We start from the raw sequence: 21,642 nt of genomic DNA, 5'->3' as shown, positions 1-21,642 counted from the left end.
AGAAGGAGGAGCCTGAGAGATACACAGATCACATCTTGCCCTTAAGACACTTGAAGCCCAAGTAAACTGAAACTAATTAAAGCTGCAATCCAGCCCTAATTCAGCTCAACTCTTGATTGAGTCTGAATGATCAGCCCTTCATCCCAGTAGACTGACAGAGGAAAAGGCTTGTCCTCTCTGGGGAAAAAAAATGTTTTTGCACCAGTCACTTTGGTTCTTTTAAATACAATGTCCAAACTTGTATGTTATACATAATGTAAAAAATTATGAGATGCAAGTTGGGGAGGGTATAGCTCAACTGGTAGAGTGCATGCTTAGCATGCAGAGGTCCTGGGTTCAATCCCCAGTACCTCCACTAAGAATAAATAAATAAATAAACCTAACTATCCTCCTCAAAAAATTATGAGATGCAAAGACTCAGAGCCCATAGTCAAGAAGCAGAGTGATCCATAGTCAAGAGAAAAAATAATCAATACATGCAGATCCCAATATGACCCAGATGCTAAAATTAGCAGAAAAGAATTTTAAAATAATTATTACCATTATGTTAAAGACTTCAGAGCATAAGATGAACAGAGTGGATAAGGACAATAAAATGCAAGTTTTCAATAGTAAGATAGACTTTCTTGAGAAGATACAAATGGACACTCAAGAACTGAAAAAGACAACACTGGATGGGATGAATAATTTGATTGCAACCAGCAGAAGAAAGGATCTGTGAACTGAGAAAGCCAAAATTACCCAAAATGAAGCAAAGAGGAAAGAAAAAGAAAAAGAAAATAGAACAGAGTGTGAGAGACATGCAGAACAATATTAAAAGGTCTAACATATGTATAATTAGAAACTCACAAAAAAAAAAAAAAGACAGAATGGGGCAAAAGAAATATAACAAAAAGTGTTAGTTATTGGAAATTTTCCAAAATTGATGAAAGATCTAATAAATGCAGCAAACCTCAAGCTAGCAAGAAAAACATAAGGAATACCACACATAAAGACATCACAGGCAAACTTCTGAAAACCATAAAAAGAAAATCTTAATCCATCCATAGAAAAAGACTCATCACATTCAGGGAATAACAGAAAAACTGGCTAGTCACTGAAATGATAACTATGTGGATAAACATAAAAGGCTATTTTAAAAATTATATTTAGAAATATATTGACTCTTTAAATCAAAAGCAATAATGTTTTGTGGGAGCTTATATGTAGAAGTAAAACATATGACAATAATAACACAAAGAGAGAATGTAAATAGAATCAAATTGTTTTAAGGCCCTTCATTGTTTATAAAGCAGTAAAAAGCTAATTCAGTCTAGACTACAATGAGTTATAGATGTAATTTATAATCTTTAGGGCAGTCACTAATATAAATGCAAAAAGATAGAGCTAAATTTCCAATAGAGGAGGAAAAAAATGGACTAATAAAAATTTTTTGATTAATACAAAAGAAAGCAGAAAATAAAAACCAAATAAAAAGTAGAACTACAACAAATTGCCAAATGGTAAACTTAAATCTAAACATATCAGTAATTATATTAAATATAAATGAACTAAATGCTCCAGGTAAAAGCTAGAACTTGTCAAACTGAATATAAATACCACATTTAGTTATACACATTATAAAAAAAGGGATAGGTGAAAATAAAAGGATAAAAGAGATATACCAAGCAACACTAGTCATGAGAAAGCAGTTATAGCTCTATTAGTATCATGTAAAGGACCTGACAAAAAGCTGTTTCATAATGATAAAAGTGTTGATTCACTAGGAGAGAGTAACAATCCAAACTACGTGCACCTAGCACTATTTACAATAGCCAAGACATGGAAACAATCTAAATGCCCATCAATAGATGAATGAATAAAGAAGATGTGGTGTGTATGTACATGTATGTGTGTGTGTGTGTGTGTGTGTGTGCGTGTCTGTGTGTGTGCGTAATGGAATATTACTCAGCCATAAAAAAGAATGAAATAATGCCATTTACAACAACATGGATGGACTTAGAGATTATCATAAGTGAAGCAAGTCAGACAGAAGACAAATATTGTATGATATTGCTCTTATGTGGAATCTAAAAAAATGATACAAATGAACTTATTTACAAAACAGAAACAGTCTCACAGACATAGAAAACAAACTTATGGTTACCAGAATAGAAAGATGGGTGGATAAATTGGGAGTTTAGAATTGACATATGTAAAATAGATAACCAACAAGGACCTACTGTACAGCACAGGGAACTGTATTCAGTATCTTGTAATAACCATAATGGAAAAGAATCTGAAAAAGAATAGATTTATATATGTATATATGTGTAACTTTGCTATATATCAGAAACATTGTAAATCAACCATACTTCAATTAAAAAAGAAAAGATGGTTGAAAACAAATTACATGCGTCTAATAACATATGAAGCAAAATTGATATATATATATATAAAAAGAAAAATAGATGAATCTACCATCATAGAGATTTTTAACATATCTCTCCAGTAACTATTAGAACAGACCAAAAAAATCAGAAGATTTGAAGAACATGATCAACCAATTTGACTCAACATTTACAGAATAATACACCCAATAACTGCAGAATGCACATTCTTTTTAAGTGCATATGGAACATTCATCAATTCATCAGTCTATAAAACAAGTCTCAATAATTTCAAAGGATTTCATGCAGAGCATACTCTCTGACCATGATGGATATATATATAAGGAATTATTAACAAAAGACAAGTAGAAAATTCTCCAAAATCTGGAAATTATGCCACACTGTTTGAAATAATTTATGGGTCAAAGAAGAAATCACAGTAGGAAATTAGAAAATGTTTCTAGCTGAATAATAATAAAAAAAATACATATTAAATTATGTGGGATGCAGCTAAAGTATTGTTAGAAGGAAATTTACAGGTTTAAATGCTTATATTAGAAAAGAAGAATGGTTTAACATCTACAATTTAAGCTTCTACCTTAAAGAAGCTAAAAAAAAGAAGAGCAAATTAAACCCAAAATAAGTAGAAGGAAGGAAATAATGAAGATAATAGCAGAAGTCAATGAAATGGAAAACAAACAATAGATAAAAGTAACAAAACCAAATCGAGTTCCTTGAATAGATGAATAAAAGTGATAAACCCCTAGCAAGACATAAGGGGCAGGGGTTGGGGGGAAGAAGACCCTAATTATAGGGGAAACATCACTATAGAGCCTACAGGTGTTAAAAGGACACTAACAGGGACAGTTGCTTGGGGCAACAGTTGAGCTGTCTCGGAAGACATGCATCTGTAAGAAGGCACAAAAACGAACCAAAGGTGACCCAGACATCCCATACTAAACAAGTTAGTTCATATTCCGGACTACCTGCCCGGGTTGAGGTATTGAGCGAGCAAGTTTCCTCGCTCTTATTTTGTTGGGACATCTAGTCCACTTACCTAGGTAGACAAGAGTTGAGGGCTCCAAAAATCCCTGTCCTGTCCGAAAGTTGCATTTGACAATTTAGATTGGGGTCATGATGGAAAGATGGGGATAACTTGGCCCCCGGTTGCCCCAGGGAGTATCCATTCCAACTGGAGTCGCCAAGCAAGTTCCTTCTGTAGGTTTCAGTCAACACCTGTCAGTCATCTTGGTAATATCCGGTTGGATGCCTAAAGCTGCGGGGAGAAAGAACAGTAGAACTTTCAGCAAGAAACCATATCAGATATGGCAGAAGTGAAGTCAATGTTCTGGGAAGTTCTTCCAAAACAAGGGCAGTTGTCTGTGGAAGATATAACCAAGTGGTGCTGTGTAAACCCCAACTTTTATCCTTAAAATCTGACTGGAAAAACTGGAGAAAATGCAACAAGCAGCACAGGATACAATTCCCTAACAAGAAATGGCCAAAAAAGAACAATAGCAAATAACTCACTGAATAATAACGTAGCACTTCTACAGAACACCCTACCTTACTTTTTTTTTCTTACTTTTAATAATAGCTAGAAAATAATCTGCATCTGTATGCTGAGAGCAATATGTGTTAATAAAACAGACAATATTCATATAAAGAATACAAAAATACCCAAGACTAATAAAACTTGTGCCATGAATTTGAACACTCTGGTTTGCACTGAACATAAGCAATTTTAAAATTTTGAACCCAGAAAAAAAAAAGGATATTAACAGGATATTATGAATAAGTTTATAACAATACATTTCACAACTTAGATCAAATTCTTTAAAAAAATTAATGAAACAGATAAGAAAAAAATAGAAAAATCTCAAAAGTTCTACTCTATGAATATAAAGTTTTATAGAAGAGAAACTTATTAAACTGGACATCTAATTCATTAACTCTTGCTAAAGTAAGATGCAATCACAGGAAAAGACTTAGGGAACTGTTGACTACCTAATTTTTACTTGCTTCAAGAAAGGACTTGTGCGAGGAGGGTATAGCTCCGTGGTAGAGTGCTTGCCTAGCATGCAAGAGGTCCTGGAACCAATCCCCAGTACTTCCATTAAACAAACAAACCTAATTTACTCCTCCAAAAAAAAGGAAAACAAACAAATGAACAAAGAAAGAAATTAAAAACAACAAAATATTTTTTAAAAAGAAAAAGAAAATTTAGAAAGAGAAAGAAAAAAGAAAGGAAGGAAAGAAGGAAGAAAGAAATAATGAAAGGAACTGTGATGCTGTTACCAAGGAATGCAGTTAGCAGAGAGCTTTCAATCCAAGTCCATGTTCTTCCTGGGCAGCCCCAGCCAATAACAGAGAACAGCAGGGGTACTAGGCCTCATAATTTCTGCATGATGTGGGTCTATTCTAAAGAGTAATCTTTGCTCCAGGAGCCCTGTTAGGTTGGCTGAGATTTTCTCAGATCTGCAAACTCTCCCTGCTCAATCCTGCTTCCTCTCCCTTTTACTTTTCACAGTCATTACTTCCAATAAACCTCTCACTCCTGTCTCAGTAGCTACTTCTGAGAAGAACCAACTGACACACATACTGAGTTCAGAATTCAACCCTGTGTAAGATGTGGTTCCTCCTCCAGTCAGTATAATGACTGACCCAATCATTTGTCTTCCTTTTTGCAACACTTGGGAAATGTATTTGACTGCTATTTAAGAAAGACTCAAAAAAAAAAAAAAAAAAAAAGAAAGAAGGAAAGAAAAGAAAACAGAAAGACTCAAAATAACACTAGCACAAATAAGAAAGCTGACAGTCCAAGCTGGTAAGGTGGTTTCACAGTGTCATAAGAGTCCCAGCCTTCTAGCTGTTCCTGCCAGTCATGTTAATGAAGACATCTAGGACCTTCTAGACCAGGCAAGTGGCCACCAAATGACCACAGATGGTGCTATTTTAAAACAGAATTACTTAGTCATGCCCTGCTCTAAAAACTGTGAGATGTAATAAAATGGTAATTGTTTTAAATTATTGAATTTTACAGTGGTTTGTTATACAGCAATAGATAACCAGAACACATCTCCTTACTAATACAGAGAGAAAATTTACCACAAAACATTATATCTAATACCTTGACACAATAGCATTTACTTTACTGCTTTATTTTCATATGCTGTCTTTTTTCAAAATAAGTCTTTATACTCATATAATTTTGTATCCAGGTTTTTTATTTAAATATTATAAGCATGTGCCCATGTTGCTATGAAACCTTAGTTTAATAGAGTCATAATATGAAGAGGCATATTTTTATTGTGATACAATTCACATATTATAAAATTCACTTTTTAAAGTGTATAATTTAGTGGGTATTGAGAATATTAATAATATAGTTTAACAATCACCACTGTCTAATTCCAGACATTTTCATCACCCCAGAGAGAAACCTCCATCCATTAGCAGTCACTCCCCAGCCCTGGCAACCACTAATCCACTAATCTATTTTATGTATCTATGGATTTTCCTATTCTGGACACTTCATATCAATGGAATCATATAATATATGACATTTCATGTCTGATTTCTTTCACTTAGCATACTTTTAAGATTCATCCATGTTGGAGCATGTATCAGTACTTCATTTGTTTTTATGGCTAAATAATATCTCATCATATGGACGCGCCATATTTTATTTATCCATTCACCAGTTGATGGATATTTGGGTTGTTTCCACTCTATTATGAATAATGCTGCTATGAACATCTGTGTACAAGGTTTTTGCAGGTACATATGTTTTTAGCTATCATGGGTACATAAGAACGGAACAGTTGTGTAATATGGTAACTCTATGTTCAACTTTTTGAGAAACTGCCCAACTGTTTTCCGAACAGGCTGCACTATTTTATGTTCCCATCAGCAATGTATAAGGGCTCCAATTTCTCTACATCCTCAATAACACTTGTTATTGTCTATCTTTTTAAACACAATCATCCTGCTAGGTATGAAGTGATATCTCATTGTGGTTTTGATTTGCATTTCCCTAATGATTAACGATGTTAAGCATCTTTTTCTGTGCTTATTTGGCCACTTGTATATTTCTTTGGAGGGATGTCTATACAAATCCTTTACACATTTTTTAAATGGGCAATTTAATTTGTGTTTTTATTGTTGGTTTTAAGAGTTCTTTATATATTCTGGACAACAAGTCTCATTTGATCTACAATTTGCAAATATTTTCTCCCATTCTGCGGGTTTTCTCTTCACTTTCCTGATAATGTCCTTTGAAATGCAAAAGTTTTTAATTTTTATGAAATTCAACTTATGTATTTTTTCTTTGGTTGTTTGAGCTTTTTGTGGTACATCTAAGAAACCATTGTGTAATCCAGGTCAAGAAGATTTACCATAATGTTTTCTTCTAAGAGCTTTATAGTTTTAGCTCTTACATTTAGGTCTTTGATCTATTCTGAGGTAATTTTTATCTATACTGTGAGGGTGACTTTGAATCTTGCCTACCAAGTGGAGATGGGATAGAGAGCCTTTCATATCAAACAGGAGACGAAGGAATGATTAGAGGAAGGAGAGTGATACATACGTTTTGAGAAGTACATGAATTTAGTGTGGCCAGAGCCTAAGGCACACAGAATGTTGGGAGTTACAATGAATAACCGTGGCCACACCAAAGACAGTGAGAGGCAGAAGCCTTGTTTCCCCCTTATTCTCCATCAGCCACTCCTCAGCCTTACCAAGAAAACACAAATGTAAGTTAAAAACAGTATTCTAGCTAGAAACATTGCTTTGGACCTATCTTCCTCATTTCCTCTTCCAACACAATTGCTTTTCCATTCCAGAGCTTCTGTTGCTGAAAACATTCAGCGGAGAGGGGGTTTTTTTGGTTTGGTTGGGTTTGGTTTTTGTAGGCTACCAGAAGTCATCAATGGTCCTTAAGCAGGGGAGTAACATGGAATTTGAATCCTCAGAAGCTGTGGTGGTGAAATGCGTCACAGTTCTCAAACTTTTACTAGCATATATATGTTAGAGATTTACATGTATAATAAATATACTATGGCAACCACACTAATCAGCTGCACTGATCAACTGCATTTATGCATAGTTCCTGGTGCCCCAGGGTGCAGGAAGCCATGAATTGCAAAACATAAAGTAGAATCAGCAAGACTGGTTATGTGCTGCCTAAGCGAGCACAGAATCCGCAAGATTGGTGACTGATTGGGTATACCCAGGTAAGGACTCTGGCTTCAAGACTGGACACCTTAGTGAGTCCTGGGGCCAGTGATAGGACAGGGAGCGTGAATAAAAGCCAGGTTTATTTTGGGGAAGGGAACAGATTCAGATAATTTTGAACATTCTGAGCTGGAAGTACCCATGGGACACCTAAAGAACTGCATCTAGTAAGTACATAGCTAGTGTGACCCTGGAAGTCAGGAGAGCTGGAATGAAGAAGTAAATCTGGGAATCGTTAGCTTATATATGGAAGAGGATGAGCTCACTCAGGAAGCATGAGAAGACAAGCTGTGTTGTAGGCCTGGAAGGGAGAGGAAAGAACAGAAATAAGAGTTCAACTCCCTGGCAGGAACCTTGTACTGAAGAAGGTATTTCATAGCCTTCCTTGGAAGCCATTATGCACCAGACTCAACATAGCCTCTAGTCTTTGTTCCTGCTTCCCCATCTGCATGTTGCCAGGCTTCTTACCATTTGTTCACTCAGCTCACCAGACATCCTGCCTGTGCTCTGCTTTCATCCAACTTCATCCAATTTACTGAAGAGCTGCTCTGTTTCATACACTCTACTAAGTACCTAATCATACAGCAGTGACCAAAAAAAAGTCCGTCTCAAAACATTTACATTTTAGTGAAGGAGACAGACGCACACAAATAACTAAATAGACATACTGGAGAGAGATTAAATGCTCTGAAGAAAAAGCAAGGAGAGTACGGGTCTGTAGAATGATGCAAGTGGTATTATTTTAAACAGAACAGTAAGGAGGTGACTCCGGAGGTGACTTTGAGTAGAGATCTGAATGAAGTGCAAAAGTTCTGGGTGAAAGAGGTGGCTAGAACAGAACAGTATAGTGAGGTAACAAGGTGCTAAATCACTTATGTCTTCATAAGCCAAAGTAAGGAGTCTGGCTTTCACTCTGTGTGACATAAAATCACTGGGGAGAGAAGTAATACGATCTGACTTAGATTTTAACAAGGTCTTTCGGGTTACTAGGTTGAGAATAAACTACTGGGGACAAATGCAGAGGTAGAGGGACCTACCCCCAACTGTGTGCCCTGAGGGGATTCAGGATGGCGAAAAACAGTTTACTAGCTCTAGTTAAGGTGCATCTCAACAGGGTGGCTTGTTATAGGGTGGGGGCGGAGACGGTGAGAAGTGACCAGATTCAGGATATATTCTATAGGTGAAAAGGACAGGATTTTGCAGTCAGAACAGATGTGGGGGCGAGAAAGGAGTCCCATCGTTAAGTATGAACTGTTGAGTAAGTTGTACCTCAATGGTGAACAGTGGGAAAAGATTAGGTTTAGAGGAGAAATCAGGAGCATGGCGGATTAAACGTTCACCTGGAGATGCTGAGGAGGTGGTAATGAAGAATGCTGCCTGCCATGTAAGCAAACAAAGGATTCTGCAGCCATCAAGCTATCAACCACTGTAGCCACCCTCAACTGTGCGCCCTGAGGGGATTCAGGATGGAGAAAAACAGTTTACTAGCTCTAGTTAAGGTGCATATCAAAGGAATGATTTCAGTGAGCCCAGACTCTTGCATCTTCCCATACATAGAAAAGTGCTAAATTCATTAACTTGAGATGTCTGGTTTTTCTTTAATTAAGAGTAATCTTTTGATGTTAGACTACCTAGGGTTTTGTTTGTTTTGTTTTTGGAAGAACTCCTATATATCCTGGCTCCTCCCTTACCTCCCATGGTCCCTCGGAGACCTGAGGGAGCTTAAGTTTTCATCAAGTCTGCAAAATAAAATATAATTCTTAACCATTAGATTGTAGGTGGGTTTTTTTTTTCAGTTGACAAGGTTACGCTTTATGTGAATCCAGAGTTCACAGAATTGATCAAAACTGCAAACACTTGAGATTGGCCTGTGTGCAATGGCACTGAATGTCATGAGCCTGGATGAGACCATTGGAAAGTGGACAGAATCCCTCCTCCAAGAGCAGGGAAGGGAAGGAGTGGGAGTGGGTGGGGGTGGGGCGGGCTTGTTGGGTGACAGGTGATGTAATGGGTCCTCAGAGCTCCTGGAGGGGTGCAGCTGCCTCAAAGGGGAAGTAACCAGGTCCTAAAGGGGCTCACCAGGAGCTTGGAGGCAGGTGGGCAACTTTCCAGGCAGACGGATCCGTATTTGCAAAGACACAGGACTTAGGACAAGATACAATGGGTCTGGAAATGGCGGAGGCCGCAGCTTAAGTCCAGAGAACCCCTCGCGCCTCCACTCCAGCCCGCAGTGTCCTGGCGTCTGGAGGCACCTCGCCACTCCCAGAATCTCCTCTCAGGCCCCTCGGGCACAGAGGACCTAAATTAGGCTAAGGTGCGCGGCTGCGACTACGGAGGTCGCGGAGGAGTTCGGAGCCACTGGCAGCCAGCGGCGTCTCGCGATAGAGCGGCCTCCACGGCCCAGCATGCCCCGCGCCGCCGCCGCTGCCGCCGCCGCCGCCGCCGCGCCGCGGCTTGAGGGCGGGAGGCTGGGGGAGGGTAGCGGAGCCGGCGCCACCGCCATGTTGAGTCTGAGGCGGCTGCTGTAGGCGCCGACGGAGCAGGCGGGCGTGCGGAGCGGCCACAGCGGCGTGGGATCTGCCTCTCTGCGAGCGGCCCAGAGAGGCGGCGGCGGCAGCGCCATGAGCGGGGGCACCCCTTACATCGGCAGCAAGATCAGCCTTATCTCTAAGGCGGAGATCCGCTACGAGGGCATCCTCTACACTATCGACACCGAGAACTCTACCGTAGCTCTCGCCAAAGGTACGCTGGGGCGGGCCTCGGGGTGGGGTGCCGGACCGGGCGCTTGGGGCTGCGCCTGCCTCTCGACCCACAACCCACCCCACCTCCCCCCGCCGCTCCCTCCCTGCTCCCTCCGTCGTCCTCGGGGAGGCCGCTCCCTTCCCTCCCTCCGGGCCCCGGCGTCGCGGGCCGAGCCGGGCCGCGGCCTCCCCCGGGCTCCCAGGCTTCCGCCCGAAGGTCGGCGCCTTCAATCCGGGAACTACAGGGCTGAGAGTCGGCCGGGCGGGGCGGTCCTGAAGTCCGAGAACAGGCTGAAGAACACGGAGATACGTGTCTTCCAACTCCGAAATTCGGTGGTTCTGTTGTTTTACCACCAAACAAAGCCTGAGGATTCAAAGAATTTTTCCGCCTAGCCTGAGTTTAAAGTGCTGATTTGTTGATTCTCCAGCACCCATTTTCTCACGTTCTTACTTTCAATTCGTTGCATATTCCTCAGGTGAACTGTTAAGTAATGTGCCCAAACTTTGGGTTTCCTCTGCGACGCAGACGGTCCCGAAATGCCTTTGGCACCATCGAGCAGATCACATCCCACTTGTCTCGTGTGTGGTATTTACCTGTTAAACCGGAATCCTTCTCAAAGCCTGTTGTGCAACCGTCTCTTTAAAAATGTTTACTGCTTTCGCTTCGGCCTTGTTTCCGGAATCCCGGGGGCGAGGCGGGGGGAAGGGTTCAACTTGATGCAGGACCCTTGTTGAGAAAGCAGATCTCAGTGGTCAGTGGGCGCTGACCTACCCCGGTGGAGGCTTCCTCGGGCAGGGAGTTCTGGGTGTCAGAAGGAAATTGTCCTCCTCGAAATATTTAGCATCGCCACAGTTGGAGTGGGTTTTGTTTCTGTTCACACGTGCTGGGCCTTTGCTCGGCCAGGAAACCAAGAAAAAAATAAACTTTAGCTCCTGATCATAAAAGAAACTTCACAGGTCTTTGGAACACTGGGGAGAGGGAAGCAAGATAACTAAGGTAATTTTCCCAGCACATCTTGAAGGGTTATAGAGTGAATAGCATTGTTAGGGACAGTTGCAAGGATAGGAAGACAATTTTCTAAATCTGTAAAAGAAAAAAAATTAACCTTTGATTGATAGGAGAGTCATTTCTCGGTATCAGGCAAATATTTAATGACATTTTGGGGGGATGCTGTGGTAGATCCTTTTTAATAGCACTCGTGTTGGGACAAATTTTATATCTAGGTAGAGAGTCTTAAATTATTTTATCTTAATTTCCTTTCCTCTCCTCCTCCCCAGCTGGATATTTAGCTTTGTAGTGTTTTAATTTTTTTGACTTTATGAAATTATGAAAAAGGCTCTCAAGTTCTTGGTGAGAGCCACATACAAGTTGAAAACAATTTTTCTCATTAAAGAGGTTTAATAGCTTTTTGAAAAGCGTTGTTTTACCTAATCTGAATTTTAAGGTGTCTTACAAGTTTAGTGCTTTACCCATGAGTTGGCTGTGGTATCATTACTCCTCACAAGGGAAAAGTTTTTAAGATTTCTAATGTATTTATTTCAGTCTTTTTAAAAAAATCTATGAATACACTCTTTTGCAAGAACCTGAAAAAGTCTGTATTTTAATAAAGATCCACATTTTTTAAAATTGTCTTTTCAACAGCTTCTAGAGTCAGTAAACATTTTATTAATCTGTAATAGTTAAATTCATATGCCAAACATAATTTGTCCTGTTTATCATGATTTGATGTGTTATATGACTACAGCAATGAAAAGGGGTTTTTTTTAATCATTGATTTTATGTCTGTACTTAATGGCTTTGGTATTTAATCCCACATATATAAAAATTCTTTTTTCTTAAGCAGTATAGGTTATTTAATGTGTAACAGAGGTTTGGGAATCTAATTGTGTTTGCAAAAAGGAGTCATCGAATCTTGATATTCTATGTAGCAGTGTCTAATCTGAAACTACTCTATATTTTTCCAGTCAACAACTGGGCACTTCAAATTTCAAAATTAGAAGTGGAATGTTTGGTCGTAAAATTTTAGAATTTACATGACTTGTTGAAAATTTATTTGAAATTACACCTTTTTCAAAATTTGTACAAAGAATGGCAGTCTAACAGATTAAAGCCAAAAGTTTATTCATCGATTTTAGAATACAGTATGTTTTGCACACCGCACTTATTTGGATTTAGAGATCCCTGTTAACTCTTTATAAATGTGGATTGAGTTAATCTCTTTGACATTCTTAGAATTCTTTTTAGAATGTTAATATTTTCCCCCTCTGGGGAGAATTTTCTTTTTCTTATTGTGAAATATAACCAGACATGTTGAAAAGATACACAGATAAAAATAAAATATTTTTAAACAAAGATCCTTGTATCTATCACCCAGGGCAAGACAGACATTGCCAACATCTCAGAAGCCTCCCACCCGCTACATCCACCCATCAACAACTACTGCCCTCCTAAGCTAGTTACAAACGTTATTCTGACATTCTGTCACTCGGGCTTACATCTCTAAACAATAGAATTTAGTTTTGTCTCTTTGAACATTATATAAATGGAATCATCTTGTATATATTTTATTTTGGCTTTTGTTGTGGCATAGTATTCCGTCATGCATATAACATGTTTTAACTATTTCTGCAGTCTTGTTTTGGGGGGTTTGGGGAGGTTTTGGTCCTCCTGCAGTTTTGGATATTCTGCAGTTGTTTAAATTGTTTACTAAGTATCAGTTATTTTAGTTCTATCCAGTCTGGTAGATATGTAGTTGTACCTGGTTTTAATCTCCCTGATTACTAAAGAGGTGAGCACTTTTTCATATCGTGGTCATTTGGATTTCATCTTTCATGAAGTGCCTTTGAAATCTTTTGCTCATTTTCCTGTATGTCTTTTTCTAGAGTTTGGTGTTCAGAATATGAATCCTTTGCTGGATGTATCTTCTGCAAGTATCTTTTCCCATTTAACGGTTTCTTTTGATGAACAGAAGTTCTTTGTTTTAATGTAGACATATTTATCACTCTTTTCCTTTATGGCTAGTGTTTCTTTTCTTTTCTTTTCCTTTCTTTCTTTCTTTTTTTTTTTTTTTTTTTTAAGAGATTTTTCCCTACCACAAAATAATGGAGCTGCTTTGATTACCTTTTCAAAACTTTTCATTGTACCTTTTTGCATTTAAGTCTAATGTGCCTGAAATTGATTTTGTGTATAGTGTGAGGTATTTAAATCTTTACGTTTTGGTAAGGGAGTCACTTGGTTTATATGATCTAAATTATAATTTAGTTTCTTTACTTGGGTTTTACTTACAATTTAAATCCATCTGGAACTATAAAATACTCTTGAAAACTTGGAATAGTTCTGTTTGATGTAATTTGTAATCAGGGTGGCCATATGGTGGCCCTGGTGGAAAGTCCTTGTTTGTGCCTGTTATTCTGGCTCAATTATTAAAACATCCCTTTTCTCTCTTGAAAATGTTCCAGTTTGGATAGTAAATTGTATGACCACACTATACATAATCAAAAGCCCAGTCAATCCCAAAGGTACTGCCGAGTGGGTGATATCCTTTATTTTCTGCCAGAGATTTCACAGACTGCCTCTAGTTCCGTAAAAGTGAAATTGAGGTAAGTTTGATGAACTTTGATGTTTGGAATCTTCTAAATCAATGTCAAGAAGATTTAAAGGCAACTTTAGTGGCAGTCTGAGTATGTTAATAGATAATCTGGCTTGTAGTTTGTTTCTTCTTTCTTTTTTTTTTTAATGGAGGTATGGGGAATTGAACCCAGGACTTCGTGCACGTACCCACCCCCTCCCACCAAATTTGTTTCTTGTAGTCTTTGTCACAGCTCTGAGTTACTTTCTTCCTAGTACTGATCATGACCTATCCATAGTCTTTTTTGCTTATTTGCATGTGTTTTGTTATCTCTCTTCACTTTCCCTCCCCACATAGAGCCTGAGCTCCTGGGGCAGATGAATGTTTATTAAGTGAATGAGTAAATGGAAATGATTTAGCATTTTAGTTTATTAATTTTGTAGAAATCTCTTGAGGTTATCTCCAAATAATGCTTTTCCACAATTGTATCTTTCTTTAAAATTAAAACACGTAAGATATGTTGCTCCTCCCCAACAGTAAAAAGTTGCAGAGAATAGGGATACAAGAGTATAAAATCTTATGACATTATTTAAATGACATTGTTGGGGAGGGAGAGTTTTACCTTATGACTCAAGCTCAATTATAATTTTCATTTAAAATTTAAGAGAAGACTCAATTCAGGACATTTGAGGGAGTTGTAAAATGGTGACATGCAAGTTTGTGGAATACTTCCAGTTGTATATGCACCTGTATCTGTGACTATGACGCCCAAAGCACATACTAGATCCTGATTACCAAGAGATTCTCCACAAATTGGAAGGTCTGTGAAGGTGGGGTTTTGTCTCAGTCATTGCTCTATCCTCAGTACCTGGAACAGTGCCTGGCACATAGCAGGCTCTTGGCAAATATTTGAAAGGACACTTGTAGTTATTGCAGGTTTGTAATTACTGGAATCTCAAAGTTGGAGGAAGTTCACATTTCCTATAAGCATTATATACATAGATTTTAACACTAAATAAGATAGGCTAAAATGAGTAAAATCCTTATCTAGCGTATATTTAGTTAGCTGTACCTGGAAAATATACCCCTCAAATGAAAATCAGGTTGCCATTGCATTAGGAAAAGAGACTTTGTGAAAAAGAATGATTATATAAGCCAGCTGCTTTTAAAATTATTTGTCCTTAAAATCAAGTGATTGGTGGAGGAATATAAAAGCAGGTAAATTAGTAATGGGTTATTTCCTTAATAATCTGTTAAGTCTTGTCCATTGGCATAGCTTACCCATGTCTTGATTGTTAATTAGCCACATAATCATAAACTCCAGTGAGAGGAAGAGCTTTGTATGATGGATGAAATGCCTATGAAGTGCTTTATTGATTTTTTGCATTCTCACATGAGCTGGGGATCTGAATCTAGCAATTCACAAAATCACTACCTAGAACGCAAATATCTGATAAAACTTAATGCTGCAGTTTCTTTCGGTTGCCCTATTTAGTGAGGTTGCCAGAACTTGGAGCCTTGGAAACAGTTTGTTGTTGCTGCTGCGTAGTCTGCAGAAATTCTTGGTAAGTCTGGGAGTCTCAAGTCAGGTGCCAAAAACTGCATTTTCCAGTAAGATAGGCCATGACGTTCTGAATCAGAAGTAAAGAAAACAGCATAAAACCTGAAGGAAATAATAGTAGAAGGAATGAAATAGTAAGAGTGAAGAAATCTTATCTGTGCATGACACATAGCAAGAGTTTTGTATTTAGCTGAATGCCAAAGTAGTAAGAGTAGTAACTGTAGATGGTTTAACTTTAATTTATTAGTTTGTGATAGAAGGTCCTCTCTGTAGGAACAGTTTACCTTTTATTTTCTATGTGTTGCTTTGAAATAAGTTTTTAAATGGATAAAGTGTTTTAGTCTGTAAAATATTTCATTCACAAGAATTTTATTCTGGTTTTATGGGGTGTTTATTTCTGTAAGAAAATGTGACCCAAAAGGCCAGTTGGAATACTTAGTAGGTCTTTGACCTGAGACAAGTTATTTAATCTTAGCTTTAACTTCTTCATCTTTTAAGTAAGGATAATAATGCCCATCTTTCAGAATAATTCTGAGAATGAAATGAGATAATACTAAAAGTAATTAGTTTATTGTAGATACTTAATAGATAGTAGCTCTGTCATTGTTATTTCCAGCTATCCAGCATCTGGATTATTTCTAGCATCTTTGTGTAGGTGTTCAATCTGTAGTACCCCAACTCCATCAGTCATTCATATCTTTTGTAGTCTAGAGTCTGTTGATCTTACTATCTTTCACTGTCCCACACTCATAAATTTACTTCCTGATTTAATTCCACTAGCAGTTGTTACCATCAGTACAGAGCATATAGTGTTGAACCCCCTTCCCCTCCTGCTTTCTTGGCGCAAGCTTGGAGAAACCACAGCCTTGTTTATATCAACACAGACACGCTGACCAGTTTCACTGTAAATTTATATTCACTAAGCCCAGCAGTCATGGTTACTTCCCATGTATTATCTGTGCTATATTCCCATGGTCCTTTCATTCCATTTTTCTGCCTCTTCCATTCTTTGTTTTCCTCAGAACTCGAACACCTCCTCGCCCATCTTCACTTTTAGTCTGTGAACCCTGCTTCTTACTTAGTTGAGATTAATTCTTCCCACCTGTAACCTGTTACTTACATCTGTGCCCCAAATCTCTGCTTTTCTCTGATCAATATAGATAAACTGTTCTCTCTAAAGCTACCCTTCCACTTGTACAGTAGATGTCATCCCGTCTTGATGACTCAAGGACATTGCTCCAGCAATTCTCTATTCTTTCTCTCCTGTGTATTCAGTTTTTTCTTCTCTACCAGATCCTCCCTGTCTGCTCACAGATAATGTTATTATTTCACCTATCTGAAAAACAGCAACAACCAAAAAAAAAAAAAAACCACTTTTATTCTTAACTGCAGTTCCTCTTTTCTATGTACTATCCCATTTCTAGCCTTCTGTTTACACCAAAACTCCTTGAAGGAGTTGTCTACATCAAGGTTACCAAAAACTTGCATGTTGCTAAATCTAGTGGTTGGTTTTTATCTTCAGTGTACTCTACTGATCAGCAGTATTTGGCACAATTGATCTGTTCTTCTTATAATACTTTCTTCACTTGATGTTATGCTGGTTTTCTCTCATACCTCACTGCTTGCATCTTAGTTTTTGTTGATTCTTCAACTCCTAAACCTTTAAATGTTGGAGAGCTCCAGGGCTCATATCTTCTCTTTCTTGTTCTCTCTCTCCCCTCTTTTTTTCTTTGCTATTTTTTACAAATTATTTCCTTATTTATTTTATCATCTGTACTCTTTTGATAATTTCATCCAGTTCATGGCTTCAAATGCTATCTATAGATTACTGACTCTTATCTCCAATCTGAACTTCTCTTCTGAACTCCTTACTTGTATATCCATCTGCCTCCTTCGCCTCTCCACCTGGAGTGATGTCTGGTAGGCATCTGTCATTCAGCATGTCCCAAACTTGTTTCTCCATCTAGCCTTCTCCATCTAATTGAATGACAACTTATTCTTTTAGTTGGTAAGACAAAAACCTTTGAGTCATCCTTAATTTTTCTTACTACTCATATGTATTTCTGATCCTGTCAGCTCTACTTTAATAATAAATCCAGAATTTGACTTCTTACCACTTCTACCTGCTGCTATTCCATTATCTCTCACCAGTTTATTCAGAGACACATAGAGCTTCTTGTTTCTTGTTAACAATGTTGACCTTTTAGTTGATTCTCTGTTTCCCTCCGCAATATTGCTTCACTGCATCCTTGTCATTTAAAAACAAAACAAAGCGAAAACATGGGATGTGTGGGTGGCAGATTTTCTTAGTGAACTTGTGTTTTTCTTGATGACTTGATTAGCTAGCTATTTTATTACAAATTCAGAATCTTTTTTTCTATGGAACTTTGAAGTTACTGAATTGTTGTCTTCTAACATTCTTGTGTTGCTGATGCCAATCTGATTCCAGTTACTTTTCTTTCTGGAAGCTTTATTCTTGGTGTTCAGAAATGTTGCCACACTGGTATGTTTTTTTTTTTTTTTTCCTCAGTGGTTCTCTGTGGATCTTGTAAATCTGAAGACTTCAAGTCTCTTTAATAAATTTACTCTCTCTCTCTCTATGACCCTTATATTAGTTTGTGTTCCTCTCCTGTTTTCTTTTGTTTTTTCTTCCAATTGGATGAATTTATTTTAAATTAAGCAATGAATTTGCTCTTATAGTTTGGGAGATTAAAATATAAGACCACAAGGAAGAATGCTCAACAGAAAGCAGCTTAGAGTCAGGATTATATTTAGACTACAGATTGCACTTTTACTTTTTCTTCCTGTTGATTAATTCTAAAGCTACGTGAGAAGGACTTTTTTTTTAAGGCATAAACCCATAAAAGGACAAAGATTTGGAAAGGAGACAACAGCAACAAATTTTTGGAGGCTAAAAAACAAATGGATTAGGTTAAATGACTTCTTAGCAGAATTTAGAAAGCTGCAAACTAAGTAGACATTGGGTAAAGCCAAGAAGTAAACCTGATTTGCATCCAAACTCCTAAGAGACTCAGGAATTTGGCATCATCATGTGTAACAGAAAGAAGGACTATAAAGTAATCGGGTGAAGATGGGGGTAAAAACTGGATGATTAACTTGCAATTTATTCCAACAGTGGCTAGATTTCTAAATACCCCTTTTGCATTTCACATTACTCCTCTCCAACCCTGGTACTCTCTGTTGAGGGTAAATTAGAGGTTCTGGAGAAACGTAGGCACATTTGGGAGCAGAGGTACCTACCACAATAAAGACTTCATGGAGCAAATGGGGCATAGGCGAAGCTTATATCTGCCTGGAGCTTTTTATATCCATTCAGGAGAATTACTGAGTGCCTACTATGACTAAGTGCTAGACACTGTGCTAGGTGCTAGGAAACAAAAGGGAGCAACAGAGACAAGGTTATCGAGGACCTAACATCTAAGCTAGGGCCTGACAGGTAGTCACAATTAGCCATATGAAGAGGACATCTGGGAGGAAATGTCCAGACTACAGGAAGTTTGTAGTCTTGTCAGGGAAGTGAACGCACAGACAACTAACAAAGTCCAAGACTCTTACACTGATCCGCAACACCTTGCAACTCACTTAAGGTAGGTCAACACTAGTTGCCATTTAGGTCTTCAGATCGGTCAGGTTCCTTCAGACCTGGGGCCTTTTCACAAGATTCCCTTGAAGTAGAATGCCTTTCACTTACTCCTTTCATGGTTGTTGTGGAAGAAATGGACAATGCAACAGATTGAGAACGAAGTCACAAAGGAAAGAAAAGAACTAACAGCTCTGGAAGACTCAAGCACCCCCACCCTCTTTATTTTGCTTCCACTGCTAAATTTATCTTAATTTATTCAGTTTGTCATTTGAATAGCATGTTAACAAGTCTGAGTTTTCTTGATGGATTGTAGAGGACCACTGAAAGTTTTTAGCCAATAAAGTCATATGTCAGAGTCCAGCTTTAGGAAGTTTATGCTGACAGCAGTGTGCAAAAATTGGGGTTGAGGGAAGAAGTTGACAATATTGAGGTCAGTTGGAATATTTTAAGAGTTTGGGAAAGAAGAAATGTAGGCCTAAACTAGTTAAAGTGGAGGTTTGTGGAGACAGGCTTTGGTATGATTCAAAGAGCAGGCCTGTGGAATCTTATTTTTTAAAATTCCCTGCCCAAGTGAAAGAGCCTACTTACTACCATCCTGTCATCAAGGTCTGTGCAAGGGTACCAAATTGTAGAAGACTGGTAAATGATAAACAGAGATCTTTTAATATTTAAGTAATTAAGACATATTAAACCCATATTATATAGCAGCTTATTCTAAATATGTAGTATCTCAGATAGTTTCAGCAAGAGTTTGTATATGATACTGGATATGCTACAAGAGCTTAAAGATAAATATCAGAAGAAGAAAAATACCAAGTGCAGCTTTTCACCATTTTTTCTTTTCCTGGTTTGATGCTTGTGCATATATACTGTTTTGTTTTGTTTTGTTTTTTAATTCTGCGTGTTATTTTTTCTGTCTTCCCATCCTATTGATGTCCAGCTGCTAATTCTTTTTGCTGTAAGTAGTCATTTTCCCATTTTATTCTAAGTAGGTTTATTGGATAATTTAATTCAATTCCCTTGATACTAAACAGTACTTAGTAATTTTGGAAATAGCTTACTTAATAGCTTTTTCCACTGTGGAATTTATTTATTCAAGAAATACTCAAATGTCAGCAATATGTAGGGCACTATATTAGATACTGTGGGATTACAGATCTTTCTTCTGAAGATCTTTCAACTCTAGAAAGGGTAGGTATAGACAGTGATAGAATGCTGTGTGATTTTTAGAGGAAGAATGTATTACTTCCACCTGGAAATATTACTGATGGAGTTGTGTGATGGCTAGTGTTGTGTCAGTTTAGCTGGGCCACCGTACCCAGATATTTGGTGAGATACTCTGGATGTTTCAGATGTTTTTTAAATGAGATTAATATTTAAATCAGTGGACTTTGAGTAAAACAGTTTACCCTCCATGATGTGGGATGTGGGTGGGCCTCATCCAGTCAGTTGAAGGCTTTAATAGAGCAAAGATAGACCTCTTCTGAACAAGAAGGAATTCTGCCAGCAAACCACCTTTGGACTCAAATTGTAACTTATCTCAAGCCTTCTGGCCTACTCTTAATATATCTGTGTGTGTGTGTGTGTGTGTGTGTGTGTGTAAAAAACAATTTATCTATTCATCTGTTGATGGGCATATGTGTTGTTTCCAACTTTTGGCTGTTAATGAATAATACTACTTGAAACATTTCATGTGTAAGTTTCTGTGCGGACATAGGTTTTCACACATGTGAGTGAAATTGCTGAGTCATGTGGTTATTATATGTTTAATTTTTTGAAGAACCAGTAAGCTATTTTTCACAGCAGCCGCACCATTTTACTTTCCACCAGCAATGTGCAAGGATTCCTATTTCTCCACATCCTCATCAATATCTGTTATTTTCTGATTTTATTATCATTTCTCTAAAGTCGTGGCCATTTGTTAAAACATGGAGGAGCTTGAGCACAGTGATTTTATTATTAAAACCGTATTAGTAATTATGAAGTGATATTTCAAGATGGTTTTTATTTCATTTCCATAATAACCAATGATATTAAACATTTTTCCATAAACTTGTTGGCTATTTGTATATCTCTTTTTGAGAAGTATCTCCAGGTTTTTGCTCATTTTTAATTGGATTGTTTGTCTTTTTGTTAAGAATTCTTTATATATTCTACATATTAAACACTTAAATAAGACTTGCAGATATCACCCTTATTCCATAGTTTGTCTTCTGATATTCTCCATATTCTCTGATGCACAGAAGGGTTTGATTTCTACGGAGTCCAATTTATCTATTTTTTCTTTGTTGCTTGGACTTTTAGTGTCAAATCTAAGAATCCATTGTCAAATTCAGGGTCCTAAAGATTTTCTCCTGTGTTCTCTTTTAATAGTTTCATACTTTTGGCTCTTGTAGTTAGGTCATTGACCCACTAAAAGTAAAACTGTGTTTCTCCTCTACTCTGGCCACCAAATGTATGGGGGATTTTCCGCATATCAGTCAGTTCTCCAATTCCCTGGACGTGAAGTGGTGTCCTGCAATTTAATTCAATTCTGACACTGTCTATCTGAAGTTAGTGTCAG

General features: G+C 37.8%; 1 protein-coding gene and 1 pseudogene across 3 annotated transcripts in view; both read left to right on the top strand.

Moving 5' to 3' along the window:
* The first annotated feature begins 3,431 nt into the window (after positions 1–3,431).
* LOC106730867 lies at positions 3,432–3,902 on the top strand (annotated as a pseudogene).
* A 6,139-nt stretch (positions 3,903–10,041) lies between these two features.
* LSM14A (LSM14A mRNA processing body assembly factor) overlaps positions 10,042–21,642 on the top strand; it is a 50,123-nt gene continuing 38,522 nt past the window's right edge. The window contains exon 1 of one of the 3 annotated variants that reach the window (XM_032486185.1): positions 10,042–10,346. In XM_032486185.1, the coding sequence (XP_032342076.1) occupies positions 10,226–10,346 (121 nt within the window). In that variant the 5' untranslated portion in view covers positions 10,042–10,225. The remainder of the gene's footprint in view (positions 10,347–21,642) is intronic. The other 2 variants (XM_032486182.1, XM_032486183.1) reach the window with 2 other exon arrangements.

The sequence above is a fragment of the Camelus ferus genome, chromosome 9 (assembly GCF_009834535.1).
Source record: "Camelus ferus isolate YT-003-E chromosome 9, BCGSAC_Cfer_1.0, whole genome shotgun sequence".
In the NCBI taxonomy this organism is placed as follows: Eukaryota; Metazoa; Chordata; class Mammalia; order Artiodactyla; family Camelidae; genus Camelus; species Camelus ferus.
This window is presented reverse-complemented; position numbering and strand designations above follow the sequence as displayed.